The 19,525-nt window shown below is 51.1% G+C and overlaps 2 protein-coding genes across 2 annotated transcripts; one reads left to right on the plus strand and one right to left on the minus strand.

The window, feature by feature from the left end:
- Positions 1-1,934: 1,934 nt before the first annotated feature.
- LOC120496013 (gallinacin-4-like) lies at positions 1,935-4,824 on the minus strand. Its single transcript, XM_039696039.1, has 3 exons — positions 4,575-4,824; positions 3,741-3,827; positions 1,935-2,071 (listed from the first exon to the last, which is right to left on the minus strand). Exons 2-3 carry the CDS (start codon positions 3,796-3,798, stop codon positions 1,935-1,937), a joined length of 195 nt encoding a protein of 64 aa, XP_039551973.1. The 5' UTR covers positions 3,799-3,827; positions 4,575-4,824.
- Positions 4,825-8,514: 3,690 nt separating this feature from the next.
- XKR5 (XK related 5) lies at positions 8,515-15,323 on the plus strand. The gene is made up of 7 exons (XM_039696049.1): positions 8,515-8,697; positions 9,459-9,642; positions 9,744-9,919; positions 10,883-11,092; positions 11,218-11,387; positions 11,926-12,037; positions 12,742-15,323. The coding sequence occupies exons 1-7, from the start codon at positions 8,640-8,642 to the stop codon at positions 13,806-13,808; spliced, it is 1,977 nt and encodes a 658-aa protein (XP_039551983.1). The 5' UTR covers positions 8,515-8,639; the 3' UTR covers positions 13,809-15,323.
- The last annotated feature ends 4,202 nt before the right edge of the window (positions 15,324-19,525 follow it).

Consider the following 19,525-nt stretch of genomic DNA (forward strand, 5'->3'; position numbering starts at 1 on the left):
TGATGAGATAAAAGCATGATGGGACTCGATTCTGCATGATGCTGGCTACAGGCAGATGAAACTAAAATTACAGGGGCTGAACCCTCCTTGCAAAGTCCCCAGTCCTTGAGCAAAAATCTTGTGCCATTCCAGTTTGTGAAACATTCACCTAGCGTGAATTGTGCAAAAATCTCTTAGGACATCAACTGTAAATTGCTGGTTTGGCTCCACTTGGCAACTTCCTTAAGTTTCCATGCAGGGAGATGCCTTGGAGGAGACTGTTGGCCCAGCTTCCTGCCCTGCACAAGGCTGTGGTTTCAGTGGTGGCACAGTCATTTGCAGAAACATCTGCTTTGAACAGGCCAGGGAGTGAGGGAGCTGGGCCTGTTCAGTCTGGAGAATACTGAGAGGGGATCTCAACAATCCATAAAAATATCTCTAAGGGGTGTCAGAGGATGGTGACTGACTCCTCTTCAGTGATGCCCAGCCACAGGATGAGGACCAACGGCCATAAAATGAAACATAAGAAATTCCATCTCTACTTGAGGAAGAATTTCTTTATGTTGAGGGTGTCAGAGCATTGAAACAGCTGCCCAGGGAGGGCATGGAGTTTCTTCTTTGGAGACATTCCAAACCCACCTGGATGTGTTCCTGTGTCACATTATCCAGCTGACCCTGCCTTGGCAGGGGGTTGGACTGGATGGTCTCAGAGGTGCCTTCCAACCCTAAATATTCTGTGATTCTTTGGTTCTGTGAGGGTGGGCAAGTGCTTTGCAATAAATGGGCAGCTCAGAGCTTCCAGTCAGTCCTTTGCACTTGGGTTGGTTTCTTCCCTTAAAAACTCAGCCATTACTGCTCTTCCCTTCACAGAATGGTTTGGATTAGAAGGGACCTTAGAGATCATTTCATTCCACCCCCTGCCATGGGACACCTTCCACTATCCCAGGGTGCTCCAAGCCCCATCCAACCTGGCCTGGGACACTTCCAGGGACCCAGGTGCAACCACAGCTTCTCTGGGCATGAAGGATTCCTTGTCAGCACAAGGATGCTCCTGACTGTGCAGAGACACGAGCTCTCTGAGCAACTTGCACCTTCTAGGTTTTCTTTTGTGGTCCAGGGCAGGACAGGCTGAATCTCTTGGAAGAGAAGTGATCAGAGGCACAGTGGATTTGGCCTCTTGCACATGTTTCTATAATTGGCTCAAGCAATGTCACAGGTCTAACTCTGATCTCCTGTTTTGCAACTGCAGCAAATATAAATTTTGCAGATTCACTCCAAATTTATAGCAGACAGAAATGGCAAGTATAAAATCAGACTTCAGATTACCAATTTGTCCTGCTCAGTGTGACTTTAGTTCCCATAATAAAAAAAAATAAAATATGCTTTTTCCCAGGTCTGAAAGCTCTGGATCAGATGGGAACCCAAAGGTTTCAGAGCAGAGATGCTGTGAAGTGTCACACTGGAGAAGACTTTTGTGCTCCGAGTGGAAATGGTGACTGATCTCAGCCATGACAGAGAATTCCCTAGCAGGCATGTGTGGAGTGCTTGTCAGGAGCCCCAGAGGGGTAAATATTTTGGTGAACTACACATTCCTGGCAGGTCTAGATTAATTTCACAATTCTTGTTTAAAATTCTTAATGGAAATAAGACATGGGAAATGAATGGGAAATTAATTACTTTTGGAAATGATTGACAATACCACACAGGGCAGCCATGCAACCTCCCGATATCTTGCTTTTATTGAAAGGAGAATGACAAATCCTTGGTTGCTGCTGCAACAATTCCTTGAATCCAACGATGTCAAAAGCAATCACTCCTGGAGATTCTCCACAATTAGCCACACTAGAGCCTACAAAGGAAAGGATATTCAGAATTATGATTATGAGGAAAATCCTGCTGTTTGGGATTCCAGTGACAATTTGGGAAGTCATCTTTGCCCCAGACAAATCCTGAACTTACCACCTACAGCAACTGTACCCAGAACGACACGACCCCAGGTAATCGTTGCCACGAGGGCATTTCCCCCTGTGGCAGAAGGTCCCACGATACCCACACTCCATGTAAGGTCTCCTGGGCCTTGCCAAGCTTCTACCTTAAAAAAGAACAAATAAACCAATAAATAAACAAAAGATGGGAGACATTTTATTTCCGGCAGGGATTTGCATTTTGCTTAATCCCTGTGAGCTGACAAGGACGTGACAGTTCAGTCCTCAGAGGAGGAGGTCTGTGGGCACAATGACCAAGCAAACACTCTTAATTCCTTCTTTCATGCCAAAATAGGATACCCACAATTCAAACTGCCATTGGGAACGGCCACCAGCCTGTGCTATTCCCAGAACAGGTTTTATCCATGAAGGTGCTAATTGTCAGGGATCAAAACAACCCCAGGGAGCAGACCAGCAATTAGGCAGGAGGTTGCCTGGCCCTGTTTGGTCGATTAATAAAGATGCAGCCTGGCAGCTGAAGTGTTCTGGGTGCACCTGAGTGCACATGAACCAATTAATTCCAGTTTCCAGCTCATCCATGGAACATTGCAAAGTATTCAGAGAGAGGGGAGCTTGTTCCAGCAAACAGGAAATGGTTATTAAATATGGACAGTGCATCCTGCACATCTCTGGTGGGCTGGATTCCCAGCATGTCAGCAGAGTGATATATACACACCCAGAAAATCCCAGGGAGTAATAAAGGAGTGGTTTAAAGGGTGAATAAAACATTCCTGGTCTCAGACTAGCAGTCTGTGAGGCATTGTGAGCAGTCTGAGCTCTCAGGAGCACTTTTCTTCCCAGATACAGATAAATTTCTGGCTTTAATACACCCAGAAGGTCCTACTGAAAACATGCCAGACATCCCCTGTGTGTTAGATAAGGACATAAAACAGACCCAAAGAACTCTTTGCCCAGTGTCCTGCCTCTGGGAACTGGCACAGGCAGAGGCCCAGGTAAGAAGGACACCAGACAACCACATAAAATCATAGGATCACAGATTCCTTTGGGTTGGAAAAGACCTTCAAGATCGTCAAGTCCAACTGTTAACCCAGCATTGCCAAGCCCTCCACTAATCCATGTCCTCAGGGCCACATCCAGATGGCTTTTAAATCCCTCCAGGAATATATATATGACACTTTTCCCACATTTCTGGTCTGCTGCAGTTCATCACAGACTTTTCCCATCCTAACTTCCCTAGAGGACACTTTCCATCCTGTTCCCACAGAGATCAAAACTCCACCAGCCTCTGTTTGTGCACAGAGCACCTTGCAAATTTAGCTGTGCCATTTTCAGGGCTGATATTAAAATAAAATCCCTTCTTCTGGACAATAGAGTTGGTCTGGGGTCCCAGACTCCTTTGGACCCCCCAACAGGTATCATGATTTTGTGCCTCTCCACCTTATGTCCCAGCTCCTAAAGCAAAGGATATTTGAAGAACGTGGGGCCAGATTACTTTTTCTTTTTTTTCTGTGTGGTTTAAGAATACTTGATCATGATTTAATTTGTTTGTTGGGTGACTCAGAGGCTAAGTAATTTAAGTACAAGCCTGCAGGGTTTAATGGGGAAAACGCTGGTGCTGAATGGTAATTTTGAGGTTGCCCCTTTCAAAGTGATGCTTGGAGTATTTGCCTGCTAATTTAATTTCTTATCTGCAATCTCCAATGAGTTTTGATGATTTATGTGAGGATTCTTTGCAGGAGGCAGCTTGGTCACATCCAAAGGGGACAGGAGAGCTTTGCAAGACATCAACATCTTCTCTTTAGTCCCTCACCTTACCTGCAGCTCCGTGAAATGCCACCAAGAGGAAAACAAGGAGAAAAGGAAGGATTTTCATGGCAGAGGGTGGGCTGGGATCCTGGGTCACTGCAGAGAAAGGAGACCAGGACATTGGTTAGAGCCTTGTCCCTCCATAGTCCCAGATGTGACACAGAGAAATGTTCTTCAAGACCTGGAAGTTACCTAAAAGAGGTTATTACACATTTTTGTCATCATCGTGTCTATTGTTTTAAGATTTTCCTGGAGCACACATAGAATCATGGCATAGGAAGAAACTTCCATGCAAAAAATTCAATTTTAAATCCCTTTTAATTAATGCTTTAAGTGACCAGCAATTTATCCTGGATTTCTTGATAACCTGCAGTGCATTGCAATAAATTTGATTTGCCTTATGGAAGGTAAAGCTGTTAATTCAGAAAATAAGACAATTTTTGCTACATTTATACAAAACAACCCCATGGGTTTTCTCAAGCTTTTCTACTTAAAAAAAAAGAGCTGAAAAAGCAATTTTCTTCCCAGTTAACCCAAAAGCCAGCTTCTCCTTATTCTTTCTTGGACACTGTTGTTATTCTTCCCCTCAAGAATTACATTTTTTTGAGGATAAATTTTTGAGTATTTGCATTTCCTGCTGCCAACAAAAACTCCTCTCCCTTATCAACATTTGACACCTCTAGAACTGGCTCATGACAGACTGGAGCCACAGATCAGTTAAGGCTATAAAACAAAATAAATAAACATGATAAGCTAAACATTAAAGACATGAAGTCTCCACCCATTTAAGAAGGACAAAACCTTTTGAGAGAGGCTGAATAATGAGAATATTTTGGCTGTTACCAGGTAGGAGGAGCTCTAGGCTGGAACAGTCCCAGGATCAGTGTCAGCCACCCGGATGAAGATGAAGGAGCAAAGCTGGGTGGGTTTGTGCTGTTTCTGGAGGGATGTTTGACCTCCACAGCTTTCTGGTGGCCAATGAGGCTTTGGGGAGCTCTGGGGACACCCAATGAATCCTCTTTGCTGTTGTCCCAGGAGGAACCAAGGTCTGGCTTTCAAAGCATTGCGGCATCGCCTCGGGAAATGTGTTGAGATGAGAAAAACCACCCTGGGCTCCTCCCTTTGAGCAACCCTTTGGCCACAGCAGCTCACTCAAGGAATGTTTCCATCTGTTTTCAGAGGTTTTATATTTCCTTTACAAGCATGAACAATATATCATCATAGAAGTAAAATAATCATCAGCTGGAATGTTAAAATAAAACCCACCAAACCTATGTTGAATGGGAAGTTAGTTCTTTGGAATTTAGGAAGAGGGTTAATGGGCTGTCATTAATTCTACATCATTACTGCTGTTGGAAGGGAAAATCTGGACAATTAAGAAAATGGAAAAGATCTGCACTAGGGAATGGCAGGGAAAAATAAGAGAGGAAAAGAGAAATCTAAGAGTTAAGAATCCAAATGAGGTTTGGGTTTTTTTCAAATTTTTTCACCAAAACATTTTCATTACTAGGTTACCTGCATGGCACGTAAGATATTTTATGCCATAACTATTTATGGACATCATTACAGCCCATGCCCAGCAATTTTAGTTTTATTATTATCTTTATTCTCTTGCCATAGACAGAAGAGGTCTCTGAGCACAGCACTCCTAAGCATCCTCCTTTCTCACCATGGATTCCTCCAGTGCCTCCCTGCTTTTTTATACATTTATAGACATTTCTATAAATTCAGGTGCCTGTTGCAAAGGGATCTTCACTTCTCTTTTATCCCTCTTTCCTGCTTGAATCCGGCCAGCCCCATTCCGTGGGAGTTGCCGCTCTCCTCCGGCAGCTGCTGGAGCACGGCTGAGCTCATCCCTGCCGGAGCCTCCCTGGGCTCGCCCTTCGTGCCCTGCAGGGATTTTTCTTAGATCTCTTTGTTTTCTTTCCCAATCAAAGCAACTATTTCACCGAGGCTTCCAGCACAGCCTTTTCAGCAGCTTTCAGGCTGCCCGCAGGCTTCTTGTTTCTCTGGGTTGCTCTTTTAGGTGCTTTTCTTTCCTCATTTTTGCTTTTTTTTTTTTGAGGTCAAATACTCGCATGTCGAACGTACTTGGTCCCACAATGTGGTTACACATAATTGTGCTGCGGTCACTTTTACAGAGCAGCTCCCACAAACAGCTTCGGAATTGGGTGCTTTGCACCTAATCCAGGAAGGCAAATGTTCTTGTGGATGCCAGGACCAGCTGTTCTAAGAATCACCTCTGTACAGCAATAAAAATGTACATTTTACAGAGGAAAAACCGAATGTCTGCATCTCCTGGTGTCATCCTCAATCACCTGTCAGATCTGCTCTGCTGCGTCACCTCAGGCAAGGGAAGGACCTGCAGAAGATGTGCCCTGGTCCCCAAATCCTTTAGGGCAGGGCTGTTGCCGAAACCCTTCCCTGAGGTGTTGTGGGGTGTTTGCAGACAGATGTGCAGCCAAACATCTGGGCTGAAGAATGGCTCAGCAGGTGAGGAGCAGCTGGGTCCGTGCGATGCCACCTGTGGGCAGCTCACCTGGAGCACTGAGCCCATACCTTGGGGTCCCCAACACAAGAAAGACTTGGAGCTGCTGGAGAGAGTCCAGAGGAGGCCATGGAGCTGCTCCAGGGGCTGGAGCCATGGCCAGGGACAGCTTCCACCAGATCAAATTCCTTCAAGCCCTGTCCAGCCAGGCCTTGGACACTTCCAGGGATCCAGGGGCAGCCACAGCTTCTCTGGGAAACCTGTGCCAGGGCCTCCCCACCCTCACAGGGAAGAATTCCTTCCCAATATCCCATCTGTCCCTGCCCTCTGGCAGTAGGAAGCCATTCCCTGTGTCCTGTCCCTCCATCCCTCGTCCCAAATCCTTCTCCAGCTCTCCCTTTTAAGCCCTGAGGTTGCCCCAGATCCTTCTCTTCTCCAGGATGTAGCTTTCTTGGAGACATGAGGAGTTTTTTTAGCAAAAGAGGCTCCTGGGTGCTGAAATCCAGCAGAGAAAAGTGCAGCCAAACCGGTGGCTGGGAGGCAGCCAGAGCAACTGGGAGCTGGCAGAGAAACTGGGGAGGGTGGCTAGCTCTGGGAATATCTTCTGGAAGGCCTTCTGGCTTCCTCCTTCTCTGCCTAGCAAAGCTCCGGGGTGGTGATGGCACAGGATTTATTCCTGGCTTGGAACACAGGAGGAGAGACTGAGGAGAGACAGCTGAGACTCCTCAGGGTGGGAATGATGGTGGTGGAGGGCAGGGGGGATGAGATGATGAGGTTCACATGTCTTCTGTGGGTGACAAGAAGGTTCACGCTGTGCCTGCATGGACCCTGGCAGCGTCCTCACTGATGAATTTGCAAAAATTGTTCTTCCCCATCCCACTGTCAGGTCCGGAAGAGGCTTTGGTGCCCATTAGAGGCTGAGTTGTGCTTTGTAGGCTAAAAATTGGGTTTTCTAGGAATGGGCCACGTGGTATTTGCTGCTGTGGAGGACAGAGACAGCCAAGGCTGAGCTTCACTTGGCTTCAGAGCCCTAATTACACCCCTGACTTTATTAAAACACTTTGCTGGAGCTGGGCCCAGCAGCCCAACATCATTAATTAATGAAACACAAATATGGGCAGGGCAGTGGGACAGGAGGAGAAGTGGGTTGTCCTTTACACCCAAAGGGCCCCCAAACCCAATCAGATGGATTGGAGGCTGCAAAGATGACAAGTTCCTGTAAAAAGCAGTGCTGGAGACCCACAGAGTACCTGGGGATGCTCCCACGAGTAGGGAAACCAGGCAAGGACATTTCTGAGCAGTTTGGTGGCTACTGTTACACAGCAGAGCCTGGGCTTTATTGCCAGAGTTGCAAAAAAAATCTCAATAAAATTTAAAAAAAAAAGCAATAAATGTATTAAACTCCTGGAACACAGGTACATCCAACAGCCCAGCTGGTGTACAAAGTTTTGGAAGCTTCCTGAAGAATATTGCAAAAGCCACCAAAACCAACTCAATAAAATTAAAAAAAAACCCAGCAATAAATGTATGAAAGTCCTGGAACACAGGTACATCCAACACCCCAGCTGGTGTACAAATTTATTTATTTTGGGATCTTCCTGAAGAATATTGCAAAAGCCACCAAAACCAGAGGTGATATTTTGCCTTAATTAAACTCCCCTTCATGGGTTTTCCTGTAGCAACTTGCTGGGAATTTATTTTCTAAAAAGATCAGCGCTGGAGGCTGCAGGGCTGGAAATTGGGATAAAAAAAGCAAATGCACACAAGAGGGCTCCTGCAACCTCCGATGCCTGGGATCCCATTTCACAGCGGTTTCATCTCTGTGGTAGGGCGGGAAAGCAGCGGGATGAATTTATGGCTGTGCGCACACCATGTCCCAGCTGCCACCTAGTGCTCATCCCCGCGACACGGGGACATCGCGGGCACCGCGCGGGGACATCGGGGTGGCCGTGCCCCGGTGCGCGACAATTTGGGGCGCATCAGGGTGGGCTTGTGCCGGTGAACAACAGCACAGGGAGCAATGGGATGGGCTTGAGCCGGTGCTGAAGAACCCAGGGGACACCGCGGTGGGCTTGTGCCGCCGCACAAGAGCCAGGGGGACATCGGAGGGGGGGAATTGTGCCGGTGCACAGCAATTCGGGGGGGACGGGATGGGTTTGTGGCAGCGCACAGCAGCTCCAGGGGTCTCGGGATGGTGAAGCCAAGGTCGGTCTCTGTGTCCCCGAGCCCCCGGGGGTGGCGCAAGCACCGTGATGTCACACTGCCCGGGGAGGGGACACGGGGGGAGGTGCCCGGTGAGGCCGGGGAGGGGCGCGCGGAGCGGGACCGGCCCTGGCGGCTCCTTCTTCCTCCTCCTCCTCCTCCTCCTCCTTCTTCTCCTCCCTTTCCTCCCACCTCCTCCTCCCCGTCCTGCTCCCAGGATGCGCGGGGCCGTCCCCAGGCTCAGCCTGACGCTGCTGGCGGCGGAGAGCGGCGCCCGTGAGTGAGCGCGCAGGATGCGCGCAGGATGCGCGGGGGCGTGCGGGGCTGCGCTCCGGCGGAGGGGAGGGGGAAGGCCCGTGGGAAGGCCCGAATGGCCCCCTTTGAGGCCATCCCGGGGGTCCCGAATCACCTCCGTGTACCGGGGAGGGGGGGTCATCCCTGCGCCCCGCGCTTGGGGAGATGCGCGGTTCTGCTCCCGGCATCCCCGCGGGCCCGGCCGTCCTCTTGGATTTTTTTTTTTTCTCCCGCTTATTTATCTATTTGTTTATTTTGGAGCCCAAGCTTTTTATCAGAGCCTTCCTGGGGGCCGGGCCCCTCGGTGGCGGTGGCTGTGCCTCAGCTGACAAAGCCACCCGGAGCCGGCAGCTGGAGATAAGCCCAGGAGAAGGGCTGCGAGCACCCTGGACGGGCTGGGAGATGGGGTTCTGGCGGGAATGGCTCTAAACTGACAGAGAGCAGGGTTACATTGGATATTAGGAGGAAATTCTTCCCTGTGAGGGTAGGGAGAAGCTGGCACAGAGAAGCTGTGGCTGCCCGGCATCCCTGGAAGTGTCCAAGGCCAGGTTGGACAGGGCTTGGAGCAACCTGGGATAGTGGGAGGTGTCCCTGACCATGGCAGGGGGGTGGAATGAAAGGAGCTTTAAGGTTCCTTCCCCCCCAAACCATTCTGGGATTCTCTGGTTAAGAGTGGCACCGCTCAGTTGCTGGGGGGGTGTGGCTGTGTCATCCCTCAGCAGCGCCTCTCTGCCCTTCTCCAGGGCTCTGTGCCATCATCCACTACCTTGTCCGTGGGCAGCTGGGCTGGTTCGGGCTGAGCATTGCCTGCCTGGTGCCCGGCTACGCCGCCCAGCTCCTCAGCATCCTCTGGTTCCGGGCAGACGGACACGCACCCGGCTGCTGCCTCCTGGCGCTCCACCTCCTGCAGCTGGGCCTCTGGAAGCGGTGAGAGACACTCCCTGCCACCCACCCACCCCCCACAACCCGGGTGCAGCCCCAAATTTCTTCCAGCCAGGGTGGGCATCCCGTCATGGTGGCTCTTGCAGGTACTGGGATGTTCTGCGGGCGGCGGCGAAGACGGGCGGCGGTGCCGGGGAGCTGCTGGCTCAGCTCGGGGATGTTTGTGTGCTGCGGCTGCTGGAGGCCCTGCTGCAGACCCTGCCTCACCTTCTGCTCCAGGCCTATGTCGTGGTGGCCGTGGAGCCAGCAGGCTTCATCCCTGGTGAGTTCCCAGGAGGATGGTTCAGGGGTGGGGCGTTTGGGTGAGGGATGTGTGTGGCTTCCGGATGCAAAGGGACTGGGAAGCCTTGACGAGAAGCAGCAGGGACAAACGTGGCTGAAAGATCTGCTGTGGCTGAATGCAAAGGTGGCTGCTTTGCCCCAGAAGTGTACTTTCATGTGTGCAAAGAGGGAGGTTGCAGTGTGGAGTCACAGCATGTGCAAGGTCACACTCGCTTATTGTCCTTCTCTGGTCCGATGACAGTGACTGGGCTGGAGCTGCCCTGAGGCTTCAGAGATCTGTCCATGGAGACAGCACTCAGAGGGTATCCACAGGGAGATGCCAAGCACCAGATTTAGCAGTATTTAGTTGAAATGCTCGTTTCATCCCTGGTAACATTCAAGTCAGGTTGGGCAGTGTCACTGTTGAGTCAGGAACGAAGTGAAGTGCCACATAAAGTGTAACTCTCTTCAGCAGGCTGATCCCAAGTTTATTGGAAACCCATTCCTTTTTATACACTGTTCTGATACAGGTGGGCCTGATTGGTCATTTAATCAACACCCCATCACCACTGGCTAATTAAGAAGACACCCTTTGGTAAACATCTTATAAGAAAACAACTGTTCAAAACACCAGCTGCAAGATTAATTCTTTCTCTCAGCCTTGTCAAAATTATTCCCAGAAAAATTCCTGGGAAAGTTTATCTGGCTTTCTCTGTCTGACCAAACTGTTGCAACCACAGGACAGGGCTCTGAGAAACCTGGTCTGGTGGAAGGGGTCCCTGCTCATTGCAAGGGACTGGCCTAGATGGCCTTAAGGCCCCTTTTGTGATTCAGTTTATAGGATCAAGGGGTTTCTGGTTTGTATGGGGGTGCTGTGCTACCAACACCTCCTTAACACAGAGAATTTGCCCTGCTGTGCATTTGGGCCTCCATCAGCGCCCTGACTGCCCCTGTCCCCACACAGGTGTCAGCGCGGGGCTGTCCCTGCTGTCCCTGGCCTGGGCTTTGGTCTCCTACAGCCACTTCACCTTCCTGATGAAGCCGGGACACCTGAGCCCACCAGCTGCTGTCATCCTGTGCCTGCTGCTCTGGAGGACAGGGATGCTGGGGACCCGGGTCCTGGCCCTGGTGCTCTTTGCCAGGCTCTATTCCTTCTGGGTTTTCGCTGTGGCAGGTAAGACCTGAGATCCTGTTTTCCACATCCCACCCCCATGTCAGCCCTGTGATGCTCCTGCTGCTGGGACTTTTTGCAGCCTCCCCCAGGAATGGCTTTGCAAATCCAGTCCCTTCTCCCTGCAGGGGTCCACTGGCTGCTCATGTCCTTCTGGCTGGGGGCCCAGCAGACAGATATTGTGGCCCAGCCGTGCCGCTGGAGGCTCTTCAACTGCCTGCTGGGAGCTGTGTACATCTTCTGCTACATCAATGTCCGGCCCGGCCCCTCCAGGACCAGGGTGGCTGTGTTTTATGCAGTGAGTACCTGGAATTGTTTTGTATTCCGCTTGGATGAAGCTGCTGGGAACGAGAAACAGCTTCAAACTCTCCATTTTCATCTCTCCCATCACCACTTGCTCAAAATCCAGCATTTTACTGTGTCCTGACAAAGCCACGTGCTCACCAAGGTGGATGTGCCTTCTGCGCTGGCTTTGATTCCTCAGAGGCAGCCTTACAATGTCAGTGGCAAAAAGTAGGTGAAGACCTTGCAGAAAGTTCAGTTTGACAGCTTCTGTGTTTTAAGTGATAAATTAGGTGCAAAATGTAACAGCAGAAGTGCTCAAGGCAGGGTTGGATGGGGCTGGGAGCAACCTGGGGTAGTGGAAGGTGTCCCTGCCCATGGCAGGGGGTGCAATAAGATAAACTTTAAGGTTCCTTCCAAACCAAACCATTCTGTGATTCTAAGAATTGATGAAAATCTAATCTAGGAAATCTCTGTTTTCTGTTATGAGAGATGGCTTTATCTAAAGCCATCAGAAGGATATAAGTGATGAGTCTCTTCCCTCTGCCTTGCAGATAATGCTGATGGAGAACACGCTCCTGCTGCTCTTGGGCACCCGGTTCCTGCAGGCAGAGCTGAGGAACAGCCTGACTGTGACTGGGGCTGTCATGTCAGGGTCTTTAATAGGTAAGAAATCCATTTTACAGCCTGTATTGCACATTTTGAGAAATGAGCATCCAGTATCCTGTGCCAAGTCCCTTTCCAGCTCTCCTGGAGCCCCTTTAGGCAGTGGAAGGGGCTCTGAGGTCTCCCTGGAGCCTTCTCTTCTCCAGATGAACACTCCTAGGCTCTCCCAGCCTGGCTTCAGAGCAGAGGTGATCCAGCCCTGGGAACATCTTTGTGCCAAGCAGGGTCATATTTTCCCAGAGGGATGGGGGCAGAGGGAAGTTGTGCAACTCCTCAGACCCTCAGATCAACTGGGTTAAAGAAATGGGATGGAAAAGGAGCAATTCCTGTGGTCTTGCATAAGTTTAGGGTATAAGTAGGAAGCTGTCTTAAAAACTTGCTGGTTTAAAGGCCAGAGGATGGGGATGCTGTGACATGGAAGGTTTCTTTCATTACACATCTCCCTGCTGGGCAACTTTCAGTCTGCAAATTAATCCAGATTAAATTTGGGGTTGAGTGTGCACTTCCTTTGCCAAAATCTGCTCAAGTGGGATTCTTGCATCCCCATAAATGCTGGAAAGATGTGCTGCTCATACACCTGATTCTCAGCAGCATCTTTGCACAGGTCTTGTTGATCTGGAGGTGCCTCAAGGTCTGGCCTCCTCTCCACAGCTGACCACAATGCTGCTGGGACTCCTCAGTGACACTTTTCTGCTCCTTTCCAGGTGCCACAGCTCTGGTGATTTACTACAGCCTGCTCCATCCCAAGTCCACAGAGATCTGGCAGGGATTCCTGGAGACAATGTGCAGTGCTGCAGCAGCTGGGGATGAGGAGGCGTCTGGAGAGAGCTCCCAAGCTGGGCAGAGTTCAGGGACTTTGGGAGATGAGGAGTCCTTGCCAGTGGAAGGGGCCAAGACAGAGCCCAAAAATGAGACCAGCTCATCGCTGCTGCAGTCCAAAGGGTGTTTGGAGGACAGCTGGACAGACCATCACCACTGGCTGCTGGTGAAGCTGGCCTTGAAGACGGGAGATGTGTCTGTGATCAACGCAGCTTTCGGGGATGGTGGCGTGGGAGAGGCTTTTCCTGGAGGATGGATGATGGGGAAACCCCCTGGTGCTGAGCCTGGGGCAAACTCTTCCCTCCCCATGAGGGACATCCATCCCTCTGGACTGGCAGTGGGGAATGGAGGGGGCATCAAAGCCAGCACTGGTGCTCTGGGAATGGCACAGGAGGATGGAGCAGGGCAGGAGCCTGATTTTCCCCCATCCACATCCCATCCCAGTGGCTTCTCCCCGGATTCAACCGAGAGCTCCTCTGTGTATTTCAGTGCAAGTGCAGGAGGCTTCGCCTCGCCTGGGACAGGGACAGCCACAGCCACAAGCATGGCCCTGGTGCAAAGGGACAGCAAAGCTCAGCCTCCCCCAGGCTGCCTGGGAGAAGGAGGAGGAGGAAGAGGAGGGGATTTATCCCTTGGGACAGCCAGCATCAGCCCAATCCTGGGCGCTTGTGCCCACAAGCATCTGCAGAGAAGCTCTTCCTTTGGCAACACAGGCAGCTGTGGGGTGGCAGGTCTCCCCAAAGAGGGCTCAGAGCCCACAGGGACAGAGGGTGCCCTTGTGGGGTGCCATCACCTTTGGGACACCCACCCTTGTGGCCCACAGGGGACTGTGGTGAGGAGCAAGCTGAGGTCACCATGCTTCACCTCCACCCCTAAGGCCGGCCCTAAATGCTCCCAGCGAGGACTGGGGGAGCTGGGAGAGGGGACAGACCTGTCTGGGTTACCAGAGTGACCCTGTAAATGGCTGCACTGTCACCTTGGGCCAGCCTTGGGGTGACTGTCTCATCAACAGGGCATGGCAGGAGGTGGTGGGACAAAGACTGTCCCCACGGTGCCCCTGCCATGGGGCAGATGTGCTCCTCCATCACTGGGACTTCACCTTCCCTCCCAGTACATCTTCCAGTGGCAGTCTTGAAGAACTTCAAAAGCCTTAAAAAGCCCTAAAAGACCAGGGCTGGTTATTTATTGAGCTTATTTATGTCACAGACCTGCCAGGCAGCCAGAGCCTTCTGCCTTTGGTGTATTTGTGACAGTGACTTGAGGTGTGTCCCTAAGCCAGTGCCTGCACAAGCTGCTGGCCTGTCGCAGTTGCTGTCTCCAGGGGCTGCAGTGCTGGCCAAAGCAGTTTTCTCAGGACAAATAAGTGCCTAAATGAGAAAAATGATGGGTTTTGCTCTCAGATGTCCTTCCTTCTGGGCAGAGTAAGGCCTCAAGTAAGGCTCAGCATTGCTTGATTGTTTTTCTCCATCAGGTTTATCTTGAGGCCTTTACCAAATCCATTTTTGGGGTCACACAGGATTGCAGATTCTCTTCCTGCTGCAGACCAGAACCTCAGAATCAGAACCTGGAATTACAAGCCATGTCCTGCTGCTTGCCCACTGTCTTGCCTCCTCAAGTGGTCTTTTCTCTCCAGCCTCCTCCTTGTCTCCTTCCAGCAGATCACAGGACCCCAGAATTATTTGGGTTGGAAGGGACCTTAAAGCTCACCCAGTTGCAACCCCTGCCACGTGCAGGGACACCTTCCACTAGACCAGGTTATAATCCACATCTGCCTGGATGCTTCCACCTAAATTTAGGCCAAATCTCAAACCTGTTCTACTGCCACCATAAAACCCGCAGTGCAGGCAGGGTTTATTTGTGTCAGAAACTAAACCCATCAATACCATGGTCTCAGAAATAGCCAGTGCTTCCCACCAGTCTGGCTGGGCATGGATTTGTGCCCAGGGCACAAGTTTGTGCCCAGGACATGGCTTAACATGTTAACTGAGGTGTAATCAGCTGGATTCACCACCGAGCTCCTGAGTGCCAGCTGGAGCACATCTGGCTCTGCTCTCCAGCTGTTGTCCTGCTGTGGGCAGGACTCTGCTGCTGCCACAGGGCAAGAAAGGCAGCAGGGAGGGCACAGGCATGTGAAGAATTATTTAAAAAAAGCTTCCACGTTGCATTCACTGCTCAGGGCTCAGCCAGCCAGATGTTCCCCTGGGGCAAGGAAAACCCAGTTGGTGCTGAGGATGAAGTGAAGCCACATTCCAAGGGAATGAAGGCTCCCTGCCTCCATCTGGACCCCAGCCCCCTGTGCTGTGCCTGTGCTCTGCAGGCAGGAGCAGTTCCAGTGGCTTTTTCAGAGCCCTTGTCACTGTGTGGATCACAGAGAAGGCAGCAGTGCTGCCAGGCCATTGCAGGAATTTTTATCTAGCTTGGTTTTCTACTTTTGATAATATATAATTACGCTTGAAAACACCCCAAACCAGCGTTTGCTGTGTCTGTGTCTCATGTTGGGGGTGAAAATAAATGTGGAGGTGTCTCTCTTCCCACTCTTGGCTCTTGCAGCCCCAGGATGAGTTGTCTGTCGGGATTTCCAGTGGGAGGGTGGAGAAGGGACCTGGGCAACAGGATCTAGGGGAATGGCATGAAAATGTGTCAGGGAAGGTTAAGGTTGGGTGTTAGAAAAAGATTCAGAAAATGTTTAATTCATTAAACTCTCCCACAGGCCAGTCAGAAAGGAAACAGACAATTTTGAGAAAGTAAAGAATACTTTTGTGCACAGGAGTCAGGAATAAATGTGGACTTTGATTTCTCAGAGCACATCCACAGTGCAGAAGTGCACTGTGAGCTGATACCTCTGACCTCGGATGAAATGGTTGTGGAAATCCTGGATAGATCAAGGAATAGCAAAAGGAAGAGGGGAATCTAGGGACCGAGGGTGTAGGGATGAGGGTGTTTGTGTGAGGGGTCTGTTCCCACAGCTTTGCTCCCTGATGATGAGAGTTGGTCACTGATGAGCCATGCCCCACCTTCTCATTGGGAGCAATATGAAATCAGGATTAATTTCAGTCTGCAAATTAATCCAGATTAAATTTGGGGTTGAGTGTGCACTTCCTTTGCCAAAATCTGCTCAAGTGGGATTCTTGCATCCCCATAAATGCTGGAAAGATGTGCTGCTCATACACCTGATTCTCAGCAGCATCTTTGCAAAGGTCTTTGCAAAAGATAATATAGATTGTCTGTCTTTAAAGGCTTCCAGCCTGAGAGCCCTATTGCACCCAGGGGCCAAGTCCTGCATGCTGGTACAATCCCAGCACTGAGCCACAGGTCTCTGTAGAAAGAACCTGTAGTTAATCAGAGAGTCCCAGAATGGGCTGGGTTGGAAGGGACCTTAAAGATCATCTCATTCTAATCCCCTGCCATGGGCAGGGACACCTTCCACCATTCCAAGTTGCTCCAAGCCCTGTCCAACCTGGCCTGGGACACTTCAGGGATGGGACAACCACAGCTTCTCTGGCCAGCCTGTGCCAGAGCCTCCCCACCCTCACAGGGAAGGATCTCTTCCCTATATCCCATCTAAGCCTGGTCTGTAGTGAATTCTAAAGCTCTATTTGAAGTAGGAGGACTCCAGCAGCAAATCACAGCTTCAGACACCCTTCCCCACCCTTCCCATCTCCTGTGGCCCAATGACCTGGTGCACTCCAGATCTTTCCCAATGCTGCCAGACCAGGAAAATCACACTGGGGAGGAGTTTCTCCCCAAAACGTCTTGTCCCTTTGCCACCAGAGGGAGATACTGCTCAAACTCCAGATACATCTCCAGTGCCTGTGTTATGGAATCATTAAGGTTGGAAAAGCTCTGAGCTCATCCAGTCCAACCATTCCCCAGCGCTGGCAAGGCCACCACTAACCCATGTCCCCAAGTGCCACATCCACACCTCTGAGGGACCTTTGAGTCCCTCCAGGGATGATGACTGGAGAGGAGAGGGAGGTGCAGGACTGATGCTGCTGTGGCATTGCACTGGGAGCCAGTGGGAATGAAATGGGGAGATCTGGGATACTGGAGGTGGAGTGCACAGCAGGTGCCTGGAGGAATGAGACCATGGCTGTGGGCATCTCTTTTTACTTCCCAGGCATCACTGGGCCATGGGGAATGTTTGAAAATCACTGTCAGGGTCTTGCCCTCTTCAGGAGAAGAGTCATTGACCTGTAAATATCCCATGGTGCCTTCATGTCCAAAGGTGTGTGTGTGAGGGGAGATGCCCCAGATCACACTGGATGCACAAGGGAACCCTGGGGGTTTGGTAGAAGTGGCTCCAGATGTCACCACCATGGTGCTGAGTCCTGATTTTGGTAGTGTGTCCTTAGAGCTGTGCCCAGGTGGGTGACCTGGTCACTCCACACTCTGCTCCATCCTCAGATCAACCCTTGGGGTGCACAAATCCCATAAATCCCAGGTGACTGCTCTGTGTGGAGCAACATGGAGGCCTGGGCCAGTCCAAACCCAGGATGGAAAATTGCAGCTGGCAGAGCAGCAATGGACCAACTGCTCCTGGCAACCTGCTGATGTTATCTTCCAAATATGCCAAATTCTTGAGGAGACCCGGGCAGATCCTCTGCTCCTTCTGCAGCATCTCCCATGAAGCTGTTTTTGGATGAGGAATGATCCTGAGCTAGACCAGGATCTGCCCAGCTTTTGGGGGTGATCATCACCAACGTTTGGGCTTCAGCCACCCACAGAAGAGCTGGAGCAAGGGGATATCTCCATCCCCTGGAGATTGTCCAGTGCTTTTGCCTGCTCTGGAATAGAAAAATTCTCCTCATTTGCCTCCTGTGAACCTTTTCCATTTTGTTTCTTAAGGAAACCCTCTCCATCAGTTTAGAGAGGTGGAGGGTCATGCCTCAGCCCAGGAGAGCTCAATGCCACACGTGAGAGGAGCTCTCAAGGGCCACATGGGAGCAGGAACCAAGTGTGAATTTTGACAATGCAGGGAGTGACCCAAGGGCTCCCCAGGAGAACTGGCTGTGCCACTCTGGTGATCTGGAAAAAGGAGCAAACAGGCAGGAACAGAGGCTACGTCCCTAAGAAATTAAACAATACCCAGGCGAGTGCCTGGGTTTGGGAACGTGGCTGTCCTGACCGCTGGCACTGTCCCCTTGGCTTGTCACTCTGATCCCTCTTTCAAGGTGAAATAAAATAAAGCAGGATGGAGCTGTACCAACAGGGTTTGAGTGTGGGGCAGCAGCCTTGTCCCAGCCCTGCTGGGATCTCACCTTCCAGCAGCCCAGTTTCTGAGCATTGTCCACGGGTGCCTGGTTTTGTGAAAAACATTCCCTCCAGCTCCAAAATGATGTAACAGCACCCCACTCCTCACCCCCCTCATCAAGAAAGATTTCCCCAGAAAAACCATCTTTTCACTTCCAACAACACAGTACTTGGACCTGACAGAAAATAGAATTATTTGCCCTGGGGCTGTTGTTATTTGTCTGGGTTTTTTTTTTCCAAGCTGAAACTTTGGTTATTTTTTCCCCCTTTAATTAAATTTGGTTTGCTGCAAATCCCTTTCTGGTGCCTTCAGTGTTCCTGTAAAAGGCAGGGCCCAGGCTGCAGCTCTGTGCCCATGGCTCCAAGGCTAAACAATACCACAGAGGGGGGGAGCAGAGGGTAAGCCCAGCTAATCAGGACTTGCCTAATAGGACCGAGTGCTTAATGAGAACCCAGGGACTCTGCTTCCCCAGCTGGATTTGGCTGGAGGAAAATGCTTTGTGCTCTCAACACCAGGTTTGAGATGGCTCAGTTCTCTCAGATGTGCTGGAGCAGTGTTTTCTTCCTCCTGTGAATCTATCCTCACTGGACACAAGACAGATCTGTGAGGGATCCGTGGGGATCCAGGGATGCTGGAGGAGCTGCACAAGACCCTGGAAGCAAAAGGACCCATGTTTTGCTTGAAGGGAGATCTTTCAAACCAAAACACTGTTTATACCTTGATTTTCCTAAGCAAAGCCACCAAAGGGCCATGTCTGCTCCTCTCATGTCCTTGGAGCATCCTGAGGAGCTTTGGGGGCATTTTAGGGATTGACTTCAATAAATAACAGCAAATGTTCCACTGTTTTGCCCTGGAGACCTGCTCAGATTGTCTCTGTCCCCTACTACACCCCCAGATCAAGCTGGGGTGTGGTTTTGGGAAGGCGGGGAGGAATAGGGAAGAAATCTCAGGCCTTTCCCTGATTAATGAGGGAGATCTGGGGTTCAGCACAGGGACTTTGGGATCCAGGCCAAGGCGTCAGGGGGTTGCAGGGTGTGCACAGGGGGGTGGGTGCTGGGACACAGGTGGGTGCTGGGTGCATGGGAGCGCAGATGTGCGTGGCGGGTGGGTGCAGAGGTGGGAGGTTGCCTGCACACAGTCAGTGGGTGCAGATGCAGGTGGGCATCCCCACACACACAACAGGTGGGTTCAAGCATGGGTGGCTGTCCAGATGTGCACAGCACCAGGGCGCAGATGCGAGGTGGGTGCCAAAACCAGCGTGTGCCTCCACCCGCTGTGGAGTGCTAGGGTGTGCTTGGGGCAAGCGGGAGCCGTGACCAGAGCTGGGTTCTCTGTCTGGTGCAGGGCTGGGTCCTGGGTCCCGGTTCGGTGCCAGATCCAGGGCTGTGCCGAGCTGGAGCAGGGCTGGATCCAGCTCC

Source organism: Passer montanus, unplaced genomic scaffold (assembly GCF_014805655.1).
Source record: "Passer montanus isolate IOZ18808 unplaced genomic scaffold, ASM1480565v1 scaffold94, whole genome shotgun sequence".
In the NCBI taxonomy this organism is placed as follows: domain Eukaryota; kingdom Metazoa; phylum Chordata; class Aves; order Passeriformes; family Passeridae; genus Passer; species Passer montanus.